General features: G+C 39.5%; 1 protein-coding gene and 2 long non-coding RNA genes across 3 annotated transcripts in view; 2 read left to right on the top strand and 1 right to left on the bottom strand.

The window, feature by feature from the left end:
- The window catches only part of LOC145455708 (uncharacterized), a 237,639-nt gene that overhangs the window by 3,126 nt on the left and 212,739 nt on the right, over nucleotides 1-21,774 (bottom strand). The window lies entirely within an intron of this gene.
- On the top strand, nucleotides 997-4,590 carry LOC145455707 (uncharacterized). Its single transcript, XR_013920399.1, has 4 exons — nucleotides 997-1,072; nucleotides 2,339-2,435; nucleotides 2,510-2,620; nucleotides 3,361-4,590. It is a non-coding gene; the product is annotated as an uncharacterized LOC145455707 (long non-coding RNA).
- Nucleotides 7,902-19,900, top strand: LOC145455702 (uncharacterized). Its single transcript, XM_080333685.1, has 4 exons — nucleotides 7,902-8,065; nucleotides 16,918-17,088; nucleotides 17,809-17,949; nucleotides 19,565-19,900. Exons 1-4 carry the CDS (start codon nucleotides 8,002-8,004, stop codon nucleotides 19,765-19,767), a joined length of 579 nt encoding a protein of 192 aa, XP_080189811.1. The 5' UTR covers nucleotides 7,902-8,001; the 3' UTR covers nucleotides 19,768-19,900.

Below are 21,774 nucleotides of genomic sequence, written 5' to 3' on the forward strand. Positions count from 1 at the left end.
ATACAAACAGTAATCACCGGCGGGTTGACTAAAAAAAAAAGGTCAACTTTTCCGTACCATGTCGAATTTTCCACTTTTGCAACTGAATTTTCGTGGGATGACTAAAAATAAAAAAAAGGTTATTTCTCTGACTTGACTCCAACAAAGCCGTCATTGCCCCCCTATCGCCCCCTTCGCTATTTTCGCCCCCCCCCATTGCCTCCTTTGTCCATTTTCGCCCCCCTAGACCGCCAAATCGCCCACGTTGGGAACCACTGTTCTAGTGCATTGTTTTGCCGATGGTATATTCTTTGGAACAATGCCGATTCTCATCATTGATGTGGATTCAACGGCCTGATCCGGTAAAAAGTTATATATGTTAGCATTTTAGCAATCAGTACAATGATAGCTTTCGGTTAGTTCCGATTTTATATTATGAAGGTACAATCGCTATATTGGTACAATAGTTGCCAGTTAACTAGGCCCTTGGTGAATTCGGCCTCACAATATTACAATATATACTATCTAAAACAACTTAGTTGCTCACACAATTATCGTAATCAACCCTTCTCTTTTAAAAAATCAGGTGACGTAAATGCTGCCAGAAAAATTTCAAATCCTTCAACAATCCTTCCAGGTTCTGCACATCTATATTGACGCTCACCCGCAGTATCTATAAATTCTTTAGGCTGTGTCGTACATGCATGGTTGCAACTGATGCTAAAATGCCTCGCAGCTAGTCTGTACTTTGATAAATGTGCATTGTTAAAAGTTGTATTACATCCTATTATGCAGCACTGCCTCACTATGCTCAAGAAACCAACAAAAACTAAACCGATTGGGGAAAATCAGTGAATTAGTATGCCAGCAAGGCCGATCGCAGCACCCCACCACAGTCGACATACGCAATCCCGTTTCTGTACTCAAGCATATCCCGCGACGGACTGATTTCGCCGGGAAACTATCTTATAGCGTTAAGGGGCGTGGCAGTTTCCAATCATTGTATATATATCATTGGTCACAGAGAGCGCAGATTTGAAGAGATGCTCGGTGAATAGTGGAATTGTATCGCAGCTTATCGACAATTTTAAAGGTAAATGTTAAATTGTATGCCACCTTGGTTTGTTTGTTCTTTATTTGTACAAGATTCACTTACCATAATCAAGGCTTTAATGTCCTACTGTTACGGAAAATTACGTAATTGGCCAGCTATTGCATCATTCACTTACTTCATTATGAAACGCGAGAGGGCGGAGGTTGGTTCAAGGTTATTGGTGTCCTTTGCGGGTAAGGTAAACCAACACCCACAAGTTATCGTATGACCACTACCTTTCAGTGTTCCCCGTGGGAATGTTGTGCATGAAGTGTGGATTAGCAGAAACTTGACATGAAAATCCTTGGAATAATTGCTTGATTCTGTCAGCAGTGATGATTTTATTCAAGTGCAGAGCAGCAGCTCTCCGTGGTAAATGTTGAAATCCACATGAATTTGTTCGAGTTGAGGTACCTTTTCATATTGCACAGTATAATTATCAGTTTATCTTCTCCAGGATTAAATGTCACCATCTACTGTAGTCTTCAGTTTGTCATTTCAAAGTTGTATTCTATTAATGTGGAGATTACTACTTCATAATTTAGTATGTTGTTAGAATAATATTTCGTTAACAATGCACTGTTGGCTCTACCAATTTTGATAGACTAGAGCCCAGATCAGCTAGGGAAAACATTTGCTTGAACGACACAAGAATCATGATATTCAACTTCATGCCTGCACGCTTCGTCATTCTAGAGTTGCAAATCATAATCGGTTTAGAAATTGATGTAAAATGGAGGGTCGTTTTTGTGGTTAGGTCTGCCTGTAAAAACTGAGAACTGCTTGCATGTCCACCACTAATTGGTGTTTCCCATGGTCATGTAGTGTACAAAGGACAACAGGGAATCCTTATGATTGTTAATTGCTTTATGCCACCACTTTGTCAGCAGTGATAATTTCATTCATGTGCTCTGTTAGCTCGCCCTGGTGAATGTTGAAATACACTTGCATTTTCTTGCCTTGTGATATCTTCCTACACTGCTGACTCAAAATATTCAATGCATCTTGTGTGGGTTGAATGCTGCTACCAACTGTAATGTTGCGTGGTGACCGGTATATGCTATGCAGAATTGCATTTTTCCCAATCTTATTTACCTTGATATTGTCAGAACGGCTGCAGCCATAGATACAAACTGCAAAATCTACACACTTACAGACAGAACTTGTCATGGGTTTTTGAACAAGTCTAAATGTCAATAATGCCCTCGCCTAATGTTATCAGCCACCTGTACTATTGTTTCGTGACGGTTTTACTTTTCGTATCAGGATAGAGAAGATTCCAAGACTATTGTCACAACCACAACTGATGATTTGAAAAAGAATTATTAACGAAGGATACATAGATTGGACAGTGGCATTTCAGGTACGTTAGGACTACGAACACATCAGGCTTAATCATTAGTAATATAACTGTTTTATTCAATTGTATCAATCCAGTGATAGTGACAGCAGGATTGACGAAGCTACTGAAATTGCAGTCATTACTTTTGAAAGCCTGAATAAACCGCCAATAAAAGACGGGATTATCTGCTTTGCAAGTCAAAACAGGTACACACAACTGCGAATTCAATGAATATATATGATTGCCCAAATCATGGAATAACACTATGAACTATGGCAACCAAGCAGGAAAGATAGACCTATTAACGGGTGTATGTCATGAATGTCCTTACCTTGTAATTAGGGCAATTTTTGTTTCACTGAAATCCGGTAAAAGTTACATTGAATTTCAACAAAATTTGCAGAACAAAGTTGCATTCATGCATGTATAACCCAGCAGCTCACATATTTATTACTGCGCCCCTAAAATCTGGTTGCTACAGTTTCATTAGGCTGAAATTCAATGTATAAAATATTCTTACAGTAAAAATGAGAAGCTACCCGCACAAAAATCTCATGCTGGAGATCTCTGCCTTAGTCTGTCATTTCAACTTGCGTCAAGGTTATCGCTTCTTAGAAAGGAGCGAATGTACTTTTATAAACACACAGTTCGAACTAACTGAGCTATCTCAAGAAAACATTACTGTTTGTGCTGGTTTGACCAAAATCCAATTGATACTTTCACTTCTAATTTAGTTGGGCACTGTCGTGCTTTATTGGGGTTGTTGAACGTCCAGCTGGCAGGTCAACTGTTGCATCATAGATAACATTGAGGTGCAGCTAATACCGTTACATACCTCTTGGTTATGGAAATCAAAGAGGATAGGATGGGAAGCTGCTGGCAGCTGTTGAAAAAATGTTGCAAAGACTTGTCATACCAATCACTTATAAAAATATGTCTGTTTCAGGCTCACAAGATACCATAAGTAAGAAGAATGATCCACCGCATCTGGTCGGCGCCAGGCATCAAAATGGAATCAAAGGCTGGATTATTGGACATTCGTTCGTTCATTTACAATGTTTCATTGTAAACTATGACCATTTTATCCTGTTAAAAGTAGACATGAACAACTAGACAACATGATAATTCTATTTTTTGGTATATTTTCCTGAAAATTCTACAAAAGAACTACATAGTGTCTATCGAGCTGAGCTTGTACAGATATTTGCCGTTTTCATGTGTTCGAGCATGAACTCTGACGTGATAGGAACTGAACTTCATCGAATTTCCAAGTTTTCACAAATTCAGTAATTGTAAGTTAATTTTTAAAACATTGTAGTTCTAATTCTAGTTAATTTTGAAAACTAACCTTGTAGCTGTAATTCTAATTTGAGTTGAAAAAATCTAATCTTGTTAAAATTCTAATCTAATTTAGATGAGGTGAATTTTTCTTGCTGGCCACATCTGGTTGAAAGTTACGTTAAGGTATTTGAACTGTCAAGTAACTATGCCAAAAATATTGATTTATACTATTGCAGTGGTCCTGTTTTACTGTGCATTACTTCGTTGCCTTGCATTTAATCATTGACTTGACTTGATGGTTACACTGTAAACTATATAAATATCTTGCGCTTTTAAGTTCGGAGATGTGCGTCTTGAGTAAGTAATAATTTTTCAGTACTGCCGTGGCCCTGTTTCATTGTGCATCATATTGTTGACTTCCATTTTATTATAATCAATGGTTACATTGCAAGCCTTAATTATTTCATGCTGTGTGTAAATTGCGCAATAGTGCCATGCCAGAATTCCTGATTTATTGTGCATTGTTCGCTTTTATTATCAATTTTTTCATGCTTCGTCTTATCACTGATTTTCACATGATAGTCTGATATTGTATTTGATTTTGAATACGATGGTTTCATTATCACATGAAAGATTTTTCAATGCTGCATGCAAGCGGTGGGGTCTGAGTCGACAACGCCAGATCAGCTAGTAATCGCTCTTACGACTGACAATCCCCTGCTGCACATGTACATTTGGTGGTACCACTTTGATCTTATTCTATTAAGTGCCACTTCTAATTCATCAAATATATGTTTTTATCACCACAACAACCAATTCGCAGCACCTTGCTAATTTTCTCTGATATGCGTGTGGTGGTCTCACACTCACCACAAATACTATTATTTGACTCAGACAGCCGTATATATTGATTTGTGGTTTGGAGCTTTAGTAGTAAGTGGGCTTTATATACTACTACAGTATTCTAATGGATTTAATATGTGCACTATGCAGTAAAGGTTGACATTGCACTATACGCTTAGCATACAAAGTAGCTGGGTAGCGCTGGCGGAATCTTCGAGGCTAGCAGTGATGGTCCGAATGCCAGAGAAATATTCTGGATTTTTCAGCTCAATAGGGTGTAAATAGGATTTCACCTTTAGGGTGATTTTTGTATATCCACCTTCAAAGTCGGCACAGTTTTTACATGGTGCCTAGGAAACGTCTATATGAGACAACACCACATGCCACAACACAAAACCACAACATCAACGGCTATTCAGGTGTTCTTTTTTTTTACGTGCAACGCGTTCTCTTTGGCGTTGTCACCAACGGAAAAATATTTAGAGTGTAGAGGTGGGTGATGATTATATTTTTAGATTTGAACACATCATATTTCTTGTTATGTCACCATAGAAACATGACACCTTTTGTTAGATATCCCGATAAATAACCCGGCGTACGGTGACGCATTCGTGCGTCACAAACGACGCAAATTTCTCGGGAAATGGTAAAATGCGTCGCTGGCGTGTCATTTTCACACCCAACAAAACTTTTATCTCAGTTTGTGACCTTGGCTCTAGATTATTTGTCTGATGTGTGCCCATTACACAAAATACAGCGATGGTGATATCACTCGCATATGGAATAACCAGCCCAATTTTTGTGCCTACATTTGATTAGGGTTGCATTTAAAACAAAAATCAATCTAAAACAAACATATTTAAAACAAGGCCCTTATTTAAAACATGTTTTTTTAAAGCCATGAAGTCACGAATATTAAACTATGACGTCAAAGTGGATTGTCATTAACAATTGAAAATATAGGGTAAATATAGCTCATTTGACGAAATATCTGTACTATTGCTGTTGAACCGACTATTTTGAGGGTTCCAACCATCCCATATCGATATACGTCGGCTATATTGGGTGATAATTGTCCTTAGGCTCAAAAAACATGTTTTTTGGAAAGTATTTACACAATGATAGCATAATTTTACAACTTGGAAAAAACACATTTAAAAATAAAAAGCCTTTGTTTAAAACACTGTTTAAAACATGTTTTAAACAAAGTGTTTTAAAACACCGTTTGTTTTAAATGCAACCCTATATTTGATGCAATATTCATAACTGGTTCAGCTTCAGTCACCATCTCCAACATGGTCATCACGTTATTGTTCATGAAAAGAGTGTGTGTGAGTGACTCATCCATCCATCGCTATCGGTTCAAGTATGAATTTCGATTTGTGGCATCATGGAAAATTAGTATTATCGGGCAGACGTGTATTGGTTCAGTATCATGCTGTGACGAAAGTGAAATTCTATTTTTGTAACGACTACCAGCGTCTAGCGATAGGATGGCGGTCATGCCTATTTCGTGGATGTAATGAAACCTTACCATTTTCGGGATAGTGACTATGTGTCGAAATATAATGATGAGAGATGACTGATAACTGATTATCGTTCCGGTTAGGACTGGTAGATATGAAGCGGTTCGAAGTTCAGAGCCCATGATAAGAGCAGTGCAGTGTAGAAACTCAATCAGAATAGTGCTGGCAACTCACCATTCACCAATATCACGTGCTCTGTGCCGTTGTTAGTTAATACAGATTTCAGATCGAACCTTTGGGGTCCGCGCATCAGGTCATCCTTATTGTAAAACTAATTAATATAATTTGTTAAACAAAACGACTATACGCAGAATTACGACTTCACATAGGACAGTAAAAGTGCGCACAAAGCCAACTCAATACAGCTTGTTTACGACCGGAACACTGTTTCATAATTTATCGTGATCAATCCACGTACGGTGCGTGCACTGCAGTCGGGCACGTGCAGAACACTAGTACAGTACAGCGTGCATAGGTACGCCGTAAAAGGATCTTTTTCGATACGTGCGGACAGTTCGTTGTGGATATATAATTAAATAGAGCGGAATGATTCAAATTACATCAACCGGCCTTATAAACGAAGTTGTGGTGCTGTAACCTTGCTGAAGGCTCAATGAATTGATGGATTAATGATCCTGGTTAAGGAAGCAAAACCTAGAACTGAGACGATCAGTTTTGACGTTTTATTGTTGAACGTAATTTAGGAATCATATCACTCTTATTACAGCATGGAAAACAAAGTGAACATTGAATACTATATGTATGGGTGATAGGACTACCACGCAGATGGTAGCTGAATCACGTTGATTCGAATTACGTCAGTGCAGTTTGACTCATCCCAGTTTGCTTCGATATTGCCACAAACACGTCGAAGAGTAGAGCTGCGTCGCGTGACATACGGCGACATGGGGCATATATTCGTAATAGCTTTTGAAACGGAAGAGCCATTTGCACTCAGAATCCCGCTAGTCGTCAGTAATATGCATCTGCAGAAGGGTATAAGCTATGCAACAGGAAAATATCAGCTAATTTAGGGTGCATCGGACTGAATAGTTCTGTTGTTTACCATCAGTGTGACTTTCTCCTTAACGGACTTTCGAATGACAATATTGTGACTTAGGGTAACGTGCTTTTATAGAGGTGCGAAACTACTATATGTCATTCTTCAATCAGGTCCTGCTTCGATACATCGGTCTTGTTTCAAAGCTGTTTTCATTATTAAGATTATCGAGAACTAAATATAATTTAACAGTAACAAAAATTTTCTGTAGCTCGAAGCTTGTAAGAAAATCCTCGAATAGGTACGTAGTCAACGCACATCTCAATTTTCGGTCTTAACAAACTTGCCTTTCATAAGTCATCAGTATACCCATGCGTGAAATTAAGGCACCGATACAAACTGACGGTGTTCTATTGAGAACATGGCGAAAGAGAACGTCGAATGCGCTCGATGTTTTGGTAGGCAATCATGATCATATATAGGCGTACACTGATGTCTTTAAGTTTATAAACAAAACGAAGGCAATGAATTATTATATGGGGTAGTTCGACGCATTGTATAAACTAGCTGTTGACGCAGAAAATTTTGTTGTCAGAACTGTCGAGATGTGACGAATACTTTAGTCATCGTTATATTGAAATGGGATCTGTTTTCGGGAAGGGTACGCTTAATCCGAAGTAACTCCGAATATGGAGAATGAAGCTCGTGACCAGATTGTAAACACGATGTCGATACGTGACTATAAGAACATAGCGTGATATATTTTCGCAAAAAAGAATATAGCCTAAAGGCATGTGACGGTGCAGTATCATGTATACGACTACACACTACTGCTATTCAATATAGACTGCGTAGGTAGAGGGTTGTATCGTTTGTATTCATTCATTTCTGTCACAGATCGATTAGAATTGTGTATTTATTTATCAACGCAACAACTATGAAACTGGATTTTGCCGCAGCAGTAGCTGTCGTTCTTGTCTTATGTAATTTCGTCGACAGAGGTAAGAAAGATGATCTACAATTTAGAATAAAAGAGCTCTACTATGTGATTGCTTTCTGCATTATGTTTACGTCAATGCCATGATTATTTCCTGTAATGGATAGTGACTATAGTGCAGGGCTGGCCAACCTTTTCGGCCAAAGAGCCACATTCGATTGACGAACTTCCGCGTGGGCCACTATCCGCGCGAAGCGCGAAAATTTTTTGAATTCATAGGTCAATAATATTGTCACTTTACTATATTGCGGGCCTGCTGTATATCGCTGGGCTAAGTTTGCGAGGACTGGGCTATTCGGCGCATGGACATATCGATATCGAATGCTGTGACCAACATGCGTCAATCATTTCGCGCCTAGGTTTGACGGTGGACGGTCTTACTGCGAGCGCGTCTTACTGCGAGCGCAAACGCAAGGTCGCATATGATGAACGACACTGTGTCTCGTAATCGCGAATTTAGTTAGACTCAATCTGATACATTAGGTGTTCTTCCATTTGCACAAAAGGGCAGCAATAATCAAAACAAGAAATCGAGTGACAATATATTGCGCTAAGCTTGTAGAAAATTTTTACCTTTGATAAATCTATCGCAAATTATTCTGCTTTATTGTAGTGTACGAAGATGTACCAATATGTGAATGGCTGATGGATCTGTCAATGCGTTGGAACTGATATTTTAGTCATCACATCTCAAGTATTGCGGACAGACTAATCAAATTTTTGGTTGGTCTTGCAAGCTCAAAATCTGTGCAATCCATTTTTGATGATATTAGAAATTTCGGAAATTACCTCGCGGGCCACTCAAAACCTTCTCGCGGGCCACATGTGGCCCGCGGGCCACGGGTTGGCCGGCCCTGCTATAGTGTGTTGGACATGGCTATTGTGAATAGATATGTTACGATTTTGGCGAGAAGTACGGTACAGAATTACGTTATTCTTATCGTACCGTACCGTGCCGTATGTTTTACATCGAATTTGAAAATTTCGACCAGTATCATAATCCAGCTGTGTTGCAATTGTACTGTTATAGTCATCTTAACGCTGCAACTGCGTTTCGAATAGCTATGCTACATGTTGATATCATTGTATATCTGCAGCGCAATCTAGTTAGGCATTACGACTTCACTTCGGTGGTTCAGTGCTGGAAGAGTGCTGGAGAATGGAGATACTTTAACGTTCACTCGGTACAATTTATATTTGGGACGTCACTGTACTTAGGCATGATATAAAATGATTGTCTCACAGAGCGGAATAGTCAGTTTGTGGAAAACAGTGTTGGGATGACTCTTGTCAGGATTTTTTAATGACTCAAATCACTGGGCTAAAATAACTTGACTTTGACTCGTCGTGTGAGAAATGTTGAATGTCCCTCGAGTCGTGAGTGAAATTGCCAATTCAATTTTCAAGTCATCGAATATTCTACTTAGCAAAGCATTCTGAAACTCTCAGCCGCACCGAAAATAACCATTTCAGCAATACCAATCCTTTTTCTACTGGAATCCATTTTCGTTTTCAGTGTGGTGAATTCCCAATTCATTACAGATACTTCCAGACTAAACAAAACAGCTTCTCTGTGTCCTTAATGCCGTCATAATGGCGTTGAATGGCATCATATAATTACAACCAAACCAACACGCACACGTTTATTCAATAACTTAAGTTCGTTTGGGGTTTGCGACTGTGCGAGACTCCGGGAAGTTGAAGATTTTTGTGTCACACGTCCCTGAATCAATCTTGGTCTATACGTGGGTTTGCAAATAAATAGGATTTACTAGCATCAGTAATAATTGGCGATACGGTTGGAATAACGATGTTCCCTGTTTCGGGAGTTTGTCGTTCGATTCGAGTCCACACTGAAGGCCTGCATGGATTATAAAGATGACGGACTTGCATACAGCCGCAATACAACAAATGCTAAACATTCAGTTGGATGGTTGTTGGTTAAAAAGTTGTGCTTTATTAAGTACTAAAGCTGGTCCTATCTTTACTAATTCGACGAAATTTGTGAGTAACATATTGTATTATACTCTGCCACTAGTGAAGTGCTACGACACAGTGAAGACCAACGTGATTTTTACGACAATCCAACTGCTCCCTGCAACACGTGAAGTTCTTCCTGCGTACTTCAACAAAGTAATGTAGTCTATGAATATATTTGCGACTTGTCTGCCTACTAATCAATCTTCATAGGTATATTTGTCTATAGCAGTGCTTTTCAGCCTGTGTGACGTTTCGCACTTGTGCGAATGAAAAAAAAAATGGCAGTGCGAATGACGAAGGTGGTGCTAATGGTGCGAATGAAAATCCGGATGAGTGCGAATGAATATCGTGAATAATAATTATTTATTTTTCTGGCGTGGAATAATTCAAATAAACCTAATACGAAATTCAAGGGCAGTGTAACTTTTGTAGTTACGATGCAATTGCAAAAACTTGTTTAACTTAAGACGCACCAATAATCGAAGCTCTCACAAGCCGTAGTGAATTAATATTTTCGCACTGTAACCAAAAGACTGGTTTGGAAGCTGTCGTAGTGACAGACATGCAGTATGTCAGCCCGTCTGAGCCTGCGACAGGCTGAAAAAATGACGTCAAATTGACTTTCTGCTGTTTTTCGTGAAACAATCATCATACTTTCGTAATAACTGTTCAGTTAGCGCGAGCCACGAAGATTAGTAAATACCATCATTACAGACTCACATTTGCAAGTTACTGTAACGCAGATTTTTACCCCTTCAAGGGTTAATAGAGTATGGATCGCAAAGGGTATAATTTTGGGTCGACACGGTGCCAGAGCTATCTGTTAATATGCATGTAGTATGTTTTGAGTTTATTGCAAAAAATCCTGCGATAGTTTTTACATATCCAGGGTCACTGTGTTGGGTACTGTAGCCAATAAGCGCTCATTTTGTTCATTTATTAATTTCATTTTATACATTTTATTATTAATTCATGATAAGATTTGTCCGACTGGTTTTTCTGGAAAACATAGTCCAAGACCGTTGGGATGAAGTGGTGTAGGGATATGCAACGAACGAGTTCAGGCCTATGAGACTCATTCATTTCCAGGTCAACCCCTTCTGCGTCGGGTCACATCACGACGTAAAGTTTTGGCCAACAAACCGCTGATAAAATGCGATGTCAGAGCATAAGCGGTAACAAAACCTTGGCAAAAAATGACCGATGCTGGATGGCCAGAACTTTCGATATGGATATGCTCTGTTGCAGGCACGAAATAGTCCCGTTCTTGCAATCTGAGTAGGCCTATGTAGAGCAGTGCTCTTCAACCTTTTTCGACGTGGTACACCCTTTTAAGGTTTGCTCAAAACTCGTACACCCCTGTTCATTAGGGGTCTTCAAACATGACTATTTTTCTCAAATCGTACTGGCTACTTGATAAAATTGTTAGGTTACCTAACTTAAGCCTACACACCAAATTTGGTTCATTTCCAACTAGTAGCCGCCTTGCTACGGGAGAGGAAAGTTTCTATTTACTATACAAAAATAAATAACGAAAAATTAGAAATTTTTCTGTTCACCCCATGAAAGTATTAGGTTGTCTATAAAAACTATGTTCTTCAAATTTGGTTCAATTCCGACCAGTAGAAGCGGAGGTATTGCCGTAAAAAAAATGGATTTGAATAAAATAGTATTTGGTCACAGAGTCTATTCGCAGCCAGTTAGGCAGCCCGCCACGCAAATTTAGGCTTACAATATTTTGGAAATCTAAAAAGAGAACACTTTTTCAGAAATTTGTTACTTGCAAAACCGGAGAAGAATTCTAAAAAACCGGTGAATTTTTCCCACTTGGTGATCAACTGACTAAAAGAAGGTCATCTTTCCGCTCAGAGCTCAAAATATCGTTTTTCTCTCCGCATTGCTAGGTGGATGACTAAAAAAAGGTCAACTTTTCACTCAGAGCTAAAATCACAGTTTTTCACTCCGAAATACCCGCCGGAGCGTCACTTCTGTGCTGATTTACGGCATATCAATTTGCTCTAAATCTGACCTAAATTTTCAAAAAAGAGGACAAAATCTCAAAAAAAGAAGACAAAAGGGCGTCCTCCGAGGACACTTTCAAAAAAGTCAAAAAAGAGGACAAATCCTCTTAAAAGAGGACGTATGGTAACCCTACGCAAATCGGAATTTATTTCGTGTCAGAGCAATGATTTCGTGTCACAGCATGATATAACGAACGATAATCAACCTAAATGTAACAGTATTGGGGGAGAGTAGGTAAAGCTACTGCTGCAGAAGCGGTAATTCAGATCAGCGATGATAGCAGGCGCACCAGCCTAGTGCGCATCAGGCCTGCCACACACCACACACAGTCGATAGTAGCACATGGGCTGCAAGAGATGTCAGTAACCTCAGATCGTATGCCGCTATACACTGTCTATTGTCGCTAATTTACATCACTTATAACAAAATACTAGATTGCAAATGTATGGCGAAAGATTGGACATACAATCGGCATTTTAAAACAAAAGGGTTTCGATTTCAATATGGAAGCTGATTCGACCCTGGCTAGCTACGGCACTTCATTTATGTGCATTGCGGTATTTATTAGCGTCGGGTAGGAAGCACGGATTCAATAAGTCTGAGCTATCGCGGCGGTTTCCTCAGAAATCAATAAAATACAAATGACTAGCTGAACACATGTTTGTTAACTGCATACTTTACAACACCGAACGGAACCATTGGTCTATTGCCGACGGCTAAATGAACAGAAGAAATATTTGCTTATGACATCACAATCAAGCGGTGAACAGTATTACACTTGAGATAACATTGTACCATATTGCACGTTAACCTGTGCGTCAACCTGTCTGTACTGACCTATAAACCAGCATTTGTGATAGCTAGCCATCGGCTCATTGTTACTCGGATCTGGTACACCCCTGTACACCCCATCCGAGTGGTACACCCTTTGCGAATTCTGGTACACCCTAGGGTGTACGACCACCCCGGTTGAAGAGCACTGATGTAGAGTATAGACAGTAGTACAAATGCGACACGCAGGGGAATTTAATTCACTCTAATTTGAAATCACGTGCGTCAGACATGTTTTGTAGAGCTGTGTTGGGTAGAATTGTGGTGTGCGCGTTCTGTATGTCATACATGTCCGTAAAAACGTAGCATATACTACTGTAATATTAAAAATGAATTCCTTTTATTTGCTCTTCTCATATACTCTCGAGACCTAAAATGGGAAATTGAAAAAAAAAAACAGAACACAACTGGGAGCAACGTATCATAAGGTAGCGAGCTAATGTGCCTATACTTTCCTTGATCATTTTTGGACATTATTTTCCAAAATATAAGGCAAAAGCCCTAACACAAACATATGGGTTTTCACCCTTTCGGCATACTGGAGCCTCCGGGACCTTTGTGTCAGCTCTTAAAAACGATTTCTGCCAGCAAACATTTTTCACTCGCGAAAAATACGATGTATTTTGGATGGGAGTACAGAACAGATTTTAAGACCTGGCCATCCAAGCACTAGTAGAAGTTCTTGTACAAAACCCAACAACTTGTTTGGCCGAGTATAGGGTTTTAGTGAATTTGTTTAAATCAAAACGAGAGAAAAAAGTTGCTTTTTTAATGAGACACTTGATAGCTTACGAGCTACATAGTAGCCAATTTGTTGCAAATCTGAACAAAATCTTGTTAAGTATATTCATCTTCTTTTTGTATACTAATTTTCGGTTAGTTTGTGCGAATGAAATATGTTTAACAAAAAAAGTGCGAACGGAGCTCAAAAAGGTTGAAAAGCACTGGTCTATAGGCTTCTACATCAGGTGGCGGTATATCTTGAAACAAACTCACCGTAGTTCCGTTTGTCTCATCAAAAATTTCGCCCGCCCCCACATTTTTTTTGGCTGCGCCCTTGTCCTGATGCTGTAGTATCGCATGGTCAACTGCCGTCACTAAACGCACTTCGCAATTTTCGTATCGGTATTATATTTTCAATCATGCAATTTTCAATACTCAGAACCGGAGTATTTCAGTCCTGTTTGGATGACCTGTGAAATGTACAAAAACTGTACATTGTATGATTTGCTCTAGGTTTGAATGCTCTAGGTATGTAAGGCAGCGTGTGAAAATGAAGCGCTCTAAATGAAACGTCACTGCGTTTCGTATAGCGGTACTAGTGACAAGGAAAAACATGCTGGGGCGTGTCATTGAATACGCAAGGGAAACACAGCAGGTTTTTGATATTTAATGTGTAATGTATATGGATACTCAAACTGATGAATCTGTAGATAACACTAATCGTGTAAACAGGTTTTGTAACGCTATGGCGCTGCATTTGTCTGACCTGTCAGTAGTAATGCTCGAGTTATAATATGCATATTGTATAGGCCTATAGCAGTGGTTCTCAACCTTTTTGGCTTCGCGGACCCCTTTTGACCGTCACGGACCCTCGCGGACCCCCTCGAGTTTTAGTCCAATTTTAGCTCTATTATGATGCAACCTTCGTGTCTGTCTTGTGCAAATATGAACAGTAGGCTTGTGATATACAGCAAAATAATGATTTTTCTTGAAAATAACATCATACTATTTATGGTGAAATTGGTAAAGATAATTTTGCTGCTGCTGCGTCTTCGTTTTGATATGAATGAGGAGTGCTGAAAACCATTTCCGCAAAGATAGATGGAGGCTAATGCAATATTAACGCATAACGCTTCCGACGATACATTTGGTGTGATCGCAACGTTTATGGCACCAAAATGAAGAAACATATATTTTATGAACATATTATGACCAGCATCTAGCGCAGGGACGGGCAACATACGAACCGCGGGCCGGATTCGGCCCGCCGCGACGGCATTTTGATCGGCCCGCAGAGAGTTTCTACCGTCAAAGTGAAATCCTTATCTAAAAGTATAGACAAATTTTATGCGCCAAAGAATGGATCCAAGTTTTCCAACCTGAGAAAGACTGTCATGAAACGACTTGTCCTGTTCAGGTTTACATACATATTTACGAGCAAAGATTTTCGACCATGAGCAATTGAACATGAACAAGACAAAGCTGCATACCAATATGACTGGTGATATGAATTTCAGGGTTGGAGCGTAATGCTGTGATAGTAACGAAACACTCCTTGTTCATCAAAAAACCAGCCTTGTCGATATAGGGTATCCGCAATAACAATGCGCCAAATCTGATAGCCGAGCTTTAAGAGCAGGTATATCATTGTTCGATTTATGACGAGTGTAAGCCGAAAATTTTCGGGTTCATTTCAATATGAATATACTATTAAATTGTATATTGAAGTTCTGTACCTCCAAGAAGCTCTTCAAATAGTGGTTATGTATATGTTACATGATAAAATGGATTTCGTGACGAGGTTTCAATCCCTGTATTGGGGCAAATTAGGGAAATACTTCGGAAATTCTTATTTCAAACGATTGCACACTAATTTGATGAGATTGACAACTTCAAACCGAGAAGGTTTCGCAGATATTACGACGTCACCCTGATTGACGTTGCTATCTCCATATTTTCATTTTTTACCACAAACCCCAACAAAACATCTCTAAACAGCAGTATGTTTGTATCAGCAGGTTAATGGAAAATTGGCAATGAAAATGAATTTCCACATTACGATAGTTCATGTCAAACGATTATTATGATGATCTGATATTTTAGCAGTTGTGGTGCGAAACTGCCGCATGTTTTCTCAAAATAAAAAATAAAATAAAAATTAGGTTATCAACCATTTTAAAAATTTAGAGGTCTCGCGGACCCCCTGGAATTGCTTCGCGGGCCCCTAGGGGTCCGCGGACCCCCGGTTGAGAACCGCTGGCTTATAGTATTAGCGTTACCATGTCTTGGAATCAGAAAAGGAAGACACTTTCAAAATTTTCAGACTAAAAATCCGGAAAAGTGGTCAATTTTCCAGGACATTTTGGTTGGTTGACTAAAAAAAGGCCAACTTTCCGGCTCAACTCCAGATATACGATTTTTCTTTCACACTTTACGTTGGTTGACTAAAAAAAAACGGCTCGACTTCAGAAATCCAGTTTTCCTTTCACACTTTAAGTCGTCCACTTTCGTTCGAACCACGACTTTCCTATTTAGCGTCATTGATTCCCATTTTCATTCGAATCTAACCACTATCTTGCTCTAAAAGCTGTAAAGGAGGACGAATTGCCAAAATGGAGGACATTTAGACGTCCTCATAGGACATTTTCAAAAACCTGAAAATGGAGGACAAATCATCCTGAAGGAGGACGTATTGGTAACCCTACCTAGTATACAATATTATGTACCGTATAGCAGTGACGCAAAAGGCATTGATGCGAGAAGCGTCACTTTATTTTTATTACAATAATAACAAAAATAATAATAATAAACATTGACGCTACAGGGGTCGTAAGCAAAAAAATCATGAGACATATCCAACAGATTCCGGGTAACGTTCGATTCGACATGATCCAAAAGATCACGTTATTGCCTTGGGCACTGTGCACAGTGTGCAGTGTGCATATTCTTCGGAAGGCCTTGAATGCACCAATGGACTAAAATTACACCTATGAATCACAGCATAATTTCTGTAATTTCGATTCTTCATTTTCAATCATCTCTACCTCTGCTCTGTAACCCTTGCCAATTCTTCATCTACTGCAATTCTGTAATCTGACTTCTCCATGTATTGCATAGGAATAACAATTTGACTGTATTACTGAAATTTTAAAAATCTACTCCAATCTCGCCATTTTCCTTCGGGGGCAGGTTGCTTCCCGGATTATGTGTGTATTTACCAGTTCTACTGTGAATAAAGAATAATAATAATAAGATTTGACTTGAACGACTCATCGCGTTCAAATTCTTTCGCGATTTCAGGATGCTGCTTGAAGTGTTATACGTGCGACTCAATAGTAGGGGCACCGGGTGACGCAGGCAAACTCTACGGCTGTTCTCCAAACGAAGCGATGGATGACACGTATCTGAAGGAATGCAATAGTACTGGCGGGGAGATATACTGCAATAAACACATAGTCACTGTTACATTGGGTTAGTAATTATTATGCTACATATTACTTGTATATAATAAGCGTGTCATTGAACAGTAATTATTATGCGAAATGCGGACCAATAATGCATATATTAACTCTCATTTAAACATAGAATACCTCTAAAGTTCATTGCCTGATCGATTTCGATAAAGTGGGTACATTAAAATATAATTTTGTATCGAAATGAACGCATATTGCATCGATAACACAAGGATATAATATTATACGGGTACGTTCCGTTTTCCGATATAAAGCGATTGTTCCAAATCCTAAGTCATAATCTGCTGAAAAATTAAGGAACATTAAAATGTCACTCAATAGGCCTATACCTTCACAATAAACTTGAACTGCTTGGATGAGAATGGGGTTCGGAACACGTTGATTTCAATTCAGGAATTGTTTTGTAAAAATTTCCTTGAAATGAGAATAAGCCAGACAGAACATTGACATCCTAAACTAACTAGGTCTTATCACAAACACTGTTGAAGTAGCCTACTCTAGAGGTTTAAGTTTAAAATCTAAAAGCATAACCACTTGAGTACACATGTGTATAAGTAGACGGAATTTTCATGAATAGTGATTACTCGGAAAAACTAGCTGTGCTATTTGCCGGATACCTATGGTCGACCAGACCACGCGTTATAGAATGACAAGGACAGCTGAGAATTGTATCATATCGCAACTGTTAAATTCAGATGTACACTATCTTTTTTCGCAGCCCTAGCGAACATCACAACTGTAGCGTATGATCTAAAATGTTCCTCGTCATCCATCAGCAGCGGTTGCCGGGAAAACATATACCCGGACCAACCGGGCGTAGCGTACTCCAAAGGATGCCAGGACACTTCATGTCAGACAGGTTTGTTGTTTTTATTGAGTCCTGTTGCTACATGAAACCGAGTCGTTCCAGCCTGGCGAGTAGCGATAATTAGCATGATCCAGCAACGGCGTATAACTAGGACTTGTAAGCAACTTCTTTGTCGATAGGAATCAAATACGAAAGACATTGCTGACGAAATATGATTGCTTTGCTATGACGGACTAATGGGACAATGTCCCCGTCTGAATGTGCGCCACGCAGGCCTACCTATAACTAGGACCGGTCATAATAATTAGAGTACCCCTACCCGAATCCGAATCGAGTGAGAGATGATTTTTTTCGAGTAGGCCCACTAAAATCATGCGCCCTTTTGCACCAAGGGCTAATTTTTCAACGATAGTTATAGTTGCGATACCTATTCCCACAGCGAAAGCCTTGAAATCTCGATTGACCAATCACAGCCACACACGTTCGTGGCAATAACATATCTGCGAAGACGTGATCACCTATATGGTCACCATATTCATAAGAGTTAGTGTACCTAAACTGAAAACAGCTGACTTTATACATTTACGGGAAATTTGTTGTGTTGACTAAAAAAAGGTCATCACTTTCACTCGACTCCCGAATTACATGCTCGAACGTTCGTATTACCTATGTCACGTCATTTATTCCGATTTTCATTTGACGCTGTCCATTAACGTATAGCTGTCAAAGCTGTAAAGGAGGACGAATTGCATTTAGGCGTCCTCGGAGGACATTTTTGATTTCCTCAAAAAAGAGGACAAACCTTCCTAACGGAGGACGTATGGTATGACGTCATATTCTACGCCTAAATACTCGATTCAGAATCGAATCTCGATTTTTCCCACCCCTGTATACCTACAACCTACATCAGGAATCTCAAACGCACGGCGAGAACGTTTTGTGCGGTTCACATCCAAAGCAACTACAACAACACCCGATTTTTCACGTTCCTATGTGATTTGGACGGGAATATGATGCTCTGACATTAATAAGTTTAAGATTTTCGGCAACATAGTGCTACGATATTATTCGATTAGTACCTGTTTGTCGGCCAATAGCAAAAACGCCAAAACGCAACCTTCAACTCATATACGAGTGATCCTACTCCGTTCTCCAGATCGCTTTGTACCTTATTTTCCGAGTTGACTCCCTGTTCCAGCCTTCCAGGTTCCCCTAATAAAGCCAATTATGTCATTACACTGGAATGGTTGAAGACATTTGCAGGGCTTGAGAAAATCGGGGTAAATGAACGTATCTGGATCATTTCTCTGTAACTGTATATATACTTAACTCTTATTATTTCGCTTCAACATTACCTGAAACATTTTTCTCCGTATCGGAGAACAAAATGTATATAAATGGTAGTCGCAGTTTCCTTTAAATCTGCCTCGTCTCTTAAAAAGGTTGTTGACCAGTGCATTATAGTAGGCTATTGACCAATCTATTCTTTTTTGAATATGCCTTCGATTCAGGGCGATGTCATAATCGGAGTTTGACGGGTACGAGGTCGTACAATTTCGCCAGTGACGTGGCATTACAACAGCCCTAATCGAAAATTTGCTTAGGGGAAGGGCGCCTTCCAACCATCCTGGTTGCGTTGTTCCTTTTTATCTGTTCGTATGTTTAGATGGGTGTAACAGGCTTTCACCAGCGCCCACTACCGCTGCTGCTACTACTACTACTACTACTACTACTACCACCACTACTACTCCGACGACGACCAAAGCTCCTGACACCACAAGTCATGCAATCAGATCGGAAGGCTACAGCTTAGTCGTTTATACGGCTACATATTTATTTTTGTTACTGCAATTCTACCATCATAACTGAGTCCGAACGGAACTCACTATTTACTTTTATTCGCATGTCAAAGCACGGAGCGCGATAGGCAGCCTCACTCCCTGCACCTTTCGTTTTTCATTCTTTTTTCAGATCATATAATATAAAGATATGTTTGACAGGCGTCATGTGTTTGGAACGCCGGGTTTAATGGCTTTTTTCGTAGCAAGCACGCTATAGGAATTGAACTACCATCTTATCGACTTCGTGCATGACTCAGAAAGCCGTAAAGGCTATATCTGCACTTCCTTGTCCAGCGGCATATGCACATCGTGTGCATGTGTACTGTGTAGTATTAGTCGGTGTACAATGTACATGCCGCAAAAACAGCAAGGACAAAAATAAACTACGTCCTTTCCTCCTTTTCCTTGCACGGACCGAAGCACTTTTCTGATTGGAACTGCACATTTTGTAGGGATGATGACCATTGGCCAAGTCACGTCAATTGTTAGATCGTGTAATCTAATTCTAATCTAATATATGAAATTTTACATGCTCCAATTCTAATCTAATTTGCGAAATGATCCTATGCTCAAATTCTAATCTAATTTGTCAAATGTTTCCATGCTCTAATTTCAGTTCTAATCTAATTTATCGTTTTCCTGAAAATGCCTCTTTGTCCGCGGCATTTTGCAGCGAGTTAACAAGAATATCCCTCTCGCACAGGGAAATCCAGTGCCAAGCCGCCATCGCAGTACTTAGATACACCGTACCATCATATATAGTATTTATAGTGACGAACAATAGCCATGCCGGCATAGTAGCTTGTAGTCTCCGAACAACATTCTAGTTTCGATCACAAACAGTACAGTAGCGAAGTAAAAGAGATCGTTAACACAGGCTTCTTCACACTTATGCCCAAAACTACATCAAGTAAAAAGAGTATGATTGCTTTAGATCCAACCAAATAAAATATATTAGAGAGTGGAGTGGAAAGAGATTTCGAAGCAGAGCATGAGATCGTGGACTGCGATGTTTTGAGTTACTGGAAAGAAGAAAATCGTTTTACGCACCTTAAGGCTGCTGCTCGAGAACTCGTAGGCATGACTGCAATCTTAGCTTTTTTTGCAGCCATGCAAGAGAGTCATGCAATAATGCAGTATCGAGACAAAATAGTCCACACACAGTTGAGAAATCATGTTTTTAAAGCTTCAAGTTAGTACAACGCCGTGCTCACTAACATGGGCGATGGACTTGGTGTTTTGAGTTACTGGAAAGAAGAAAATCGTTTCACGCATCTTAAGGCTGCTGCTCGAGAACTCGTAGGCATGACTGCAATCTTAGCTTTTTTGCAGCCATGCAAGAGAGCCATGCAATAATGATACATTGAGACAAAATAGTCCACACACAGTTGAGAAATCATGTTTTTAAAGCTTTAGGTTGGTACAACGCCGTGCTCACTAACATGGGCGATGGACTTGGTTACGACAAAAGAAGTAATATTCTATTAGGGAAGTACATATCGTGATAATAAACTTCATTTCATTTTGAACTATAAGCTGCGCACTCTACCTTGACCAGGCTTTTCAGCGACTAATAAATAGATCTTGGAGATATGCGGACATGTCATCCTAGAGATTGATCTTGTGGGAAAGCCCTAGGCCGTTTCCTAAGCGTATCGGCCTTGACAGTGTCTGGACAATTTTACAACTTTTTGCGAATTCAAAAATTCTAATCCTAATCTAATTTGGAAAATAATGTGTAGCTCTAATTCTAATCTAATACGGAAAGATGTGAAGCTCTAATTCTAATCTAATTTGGAAAAATTTTGTAGCTCTAATTCTAAAAGTCTAATCTAATTTAGACAAGCTGAAAATTTTCTAGTTGTCCAAGTCTGACCACAGGCTTAAGGTGGTTCCCACCAGACACCACCTAAACCAGGGGCGGATAACTTCTCCGGTCGGCGGGCCTGATATGGGAATATAAAGTACTTGGCGGGCCAGATTACAGGATCGATAAATTAATCGCGTATTCATCCACCTATACAAGGCATAAATC

This window comes from Botryllus schlosseri, chromosome 14 (assembly GCF_051294905.1).
Source record: "Botryllus schlosseri isolate E-star chromosome 14, Bs_hap1, whole genome shotgun sequence".
In the NCBI taxonomy this organism is placed as follows: Eukaryota; Metazoa; Chordata; class Ascidiacea; order Stolidobranchia; family Styelidae; genus Botryllus; species Botryllus schlosseri.

Coding starts and splice junctions, on each gene's coding strand:
- LOC145455702 (XM_080333685.1), top strand. CDS start 8,002: ATGAAACTGGATTTTGCCGCAGCAGTAGCTGTCGTTCTTGTCTTATGT. Junction 8,066..16,917: donor ATGTAATTTCGTCGACAGAG/GTAAGAAAGATG, acceptor TCGCGATTTCAG/GATGCTGCTTGAAGTGTTAT. Junction 17,089..17,808: donor CATAGTCACTGTTACATTGG/GTTAGTAATTAT, acceptor CTTTTTTCGCAG/CCCTAGCGAACATCACAACT.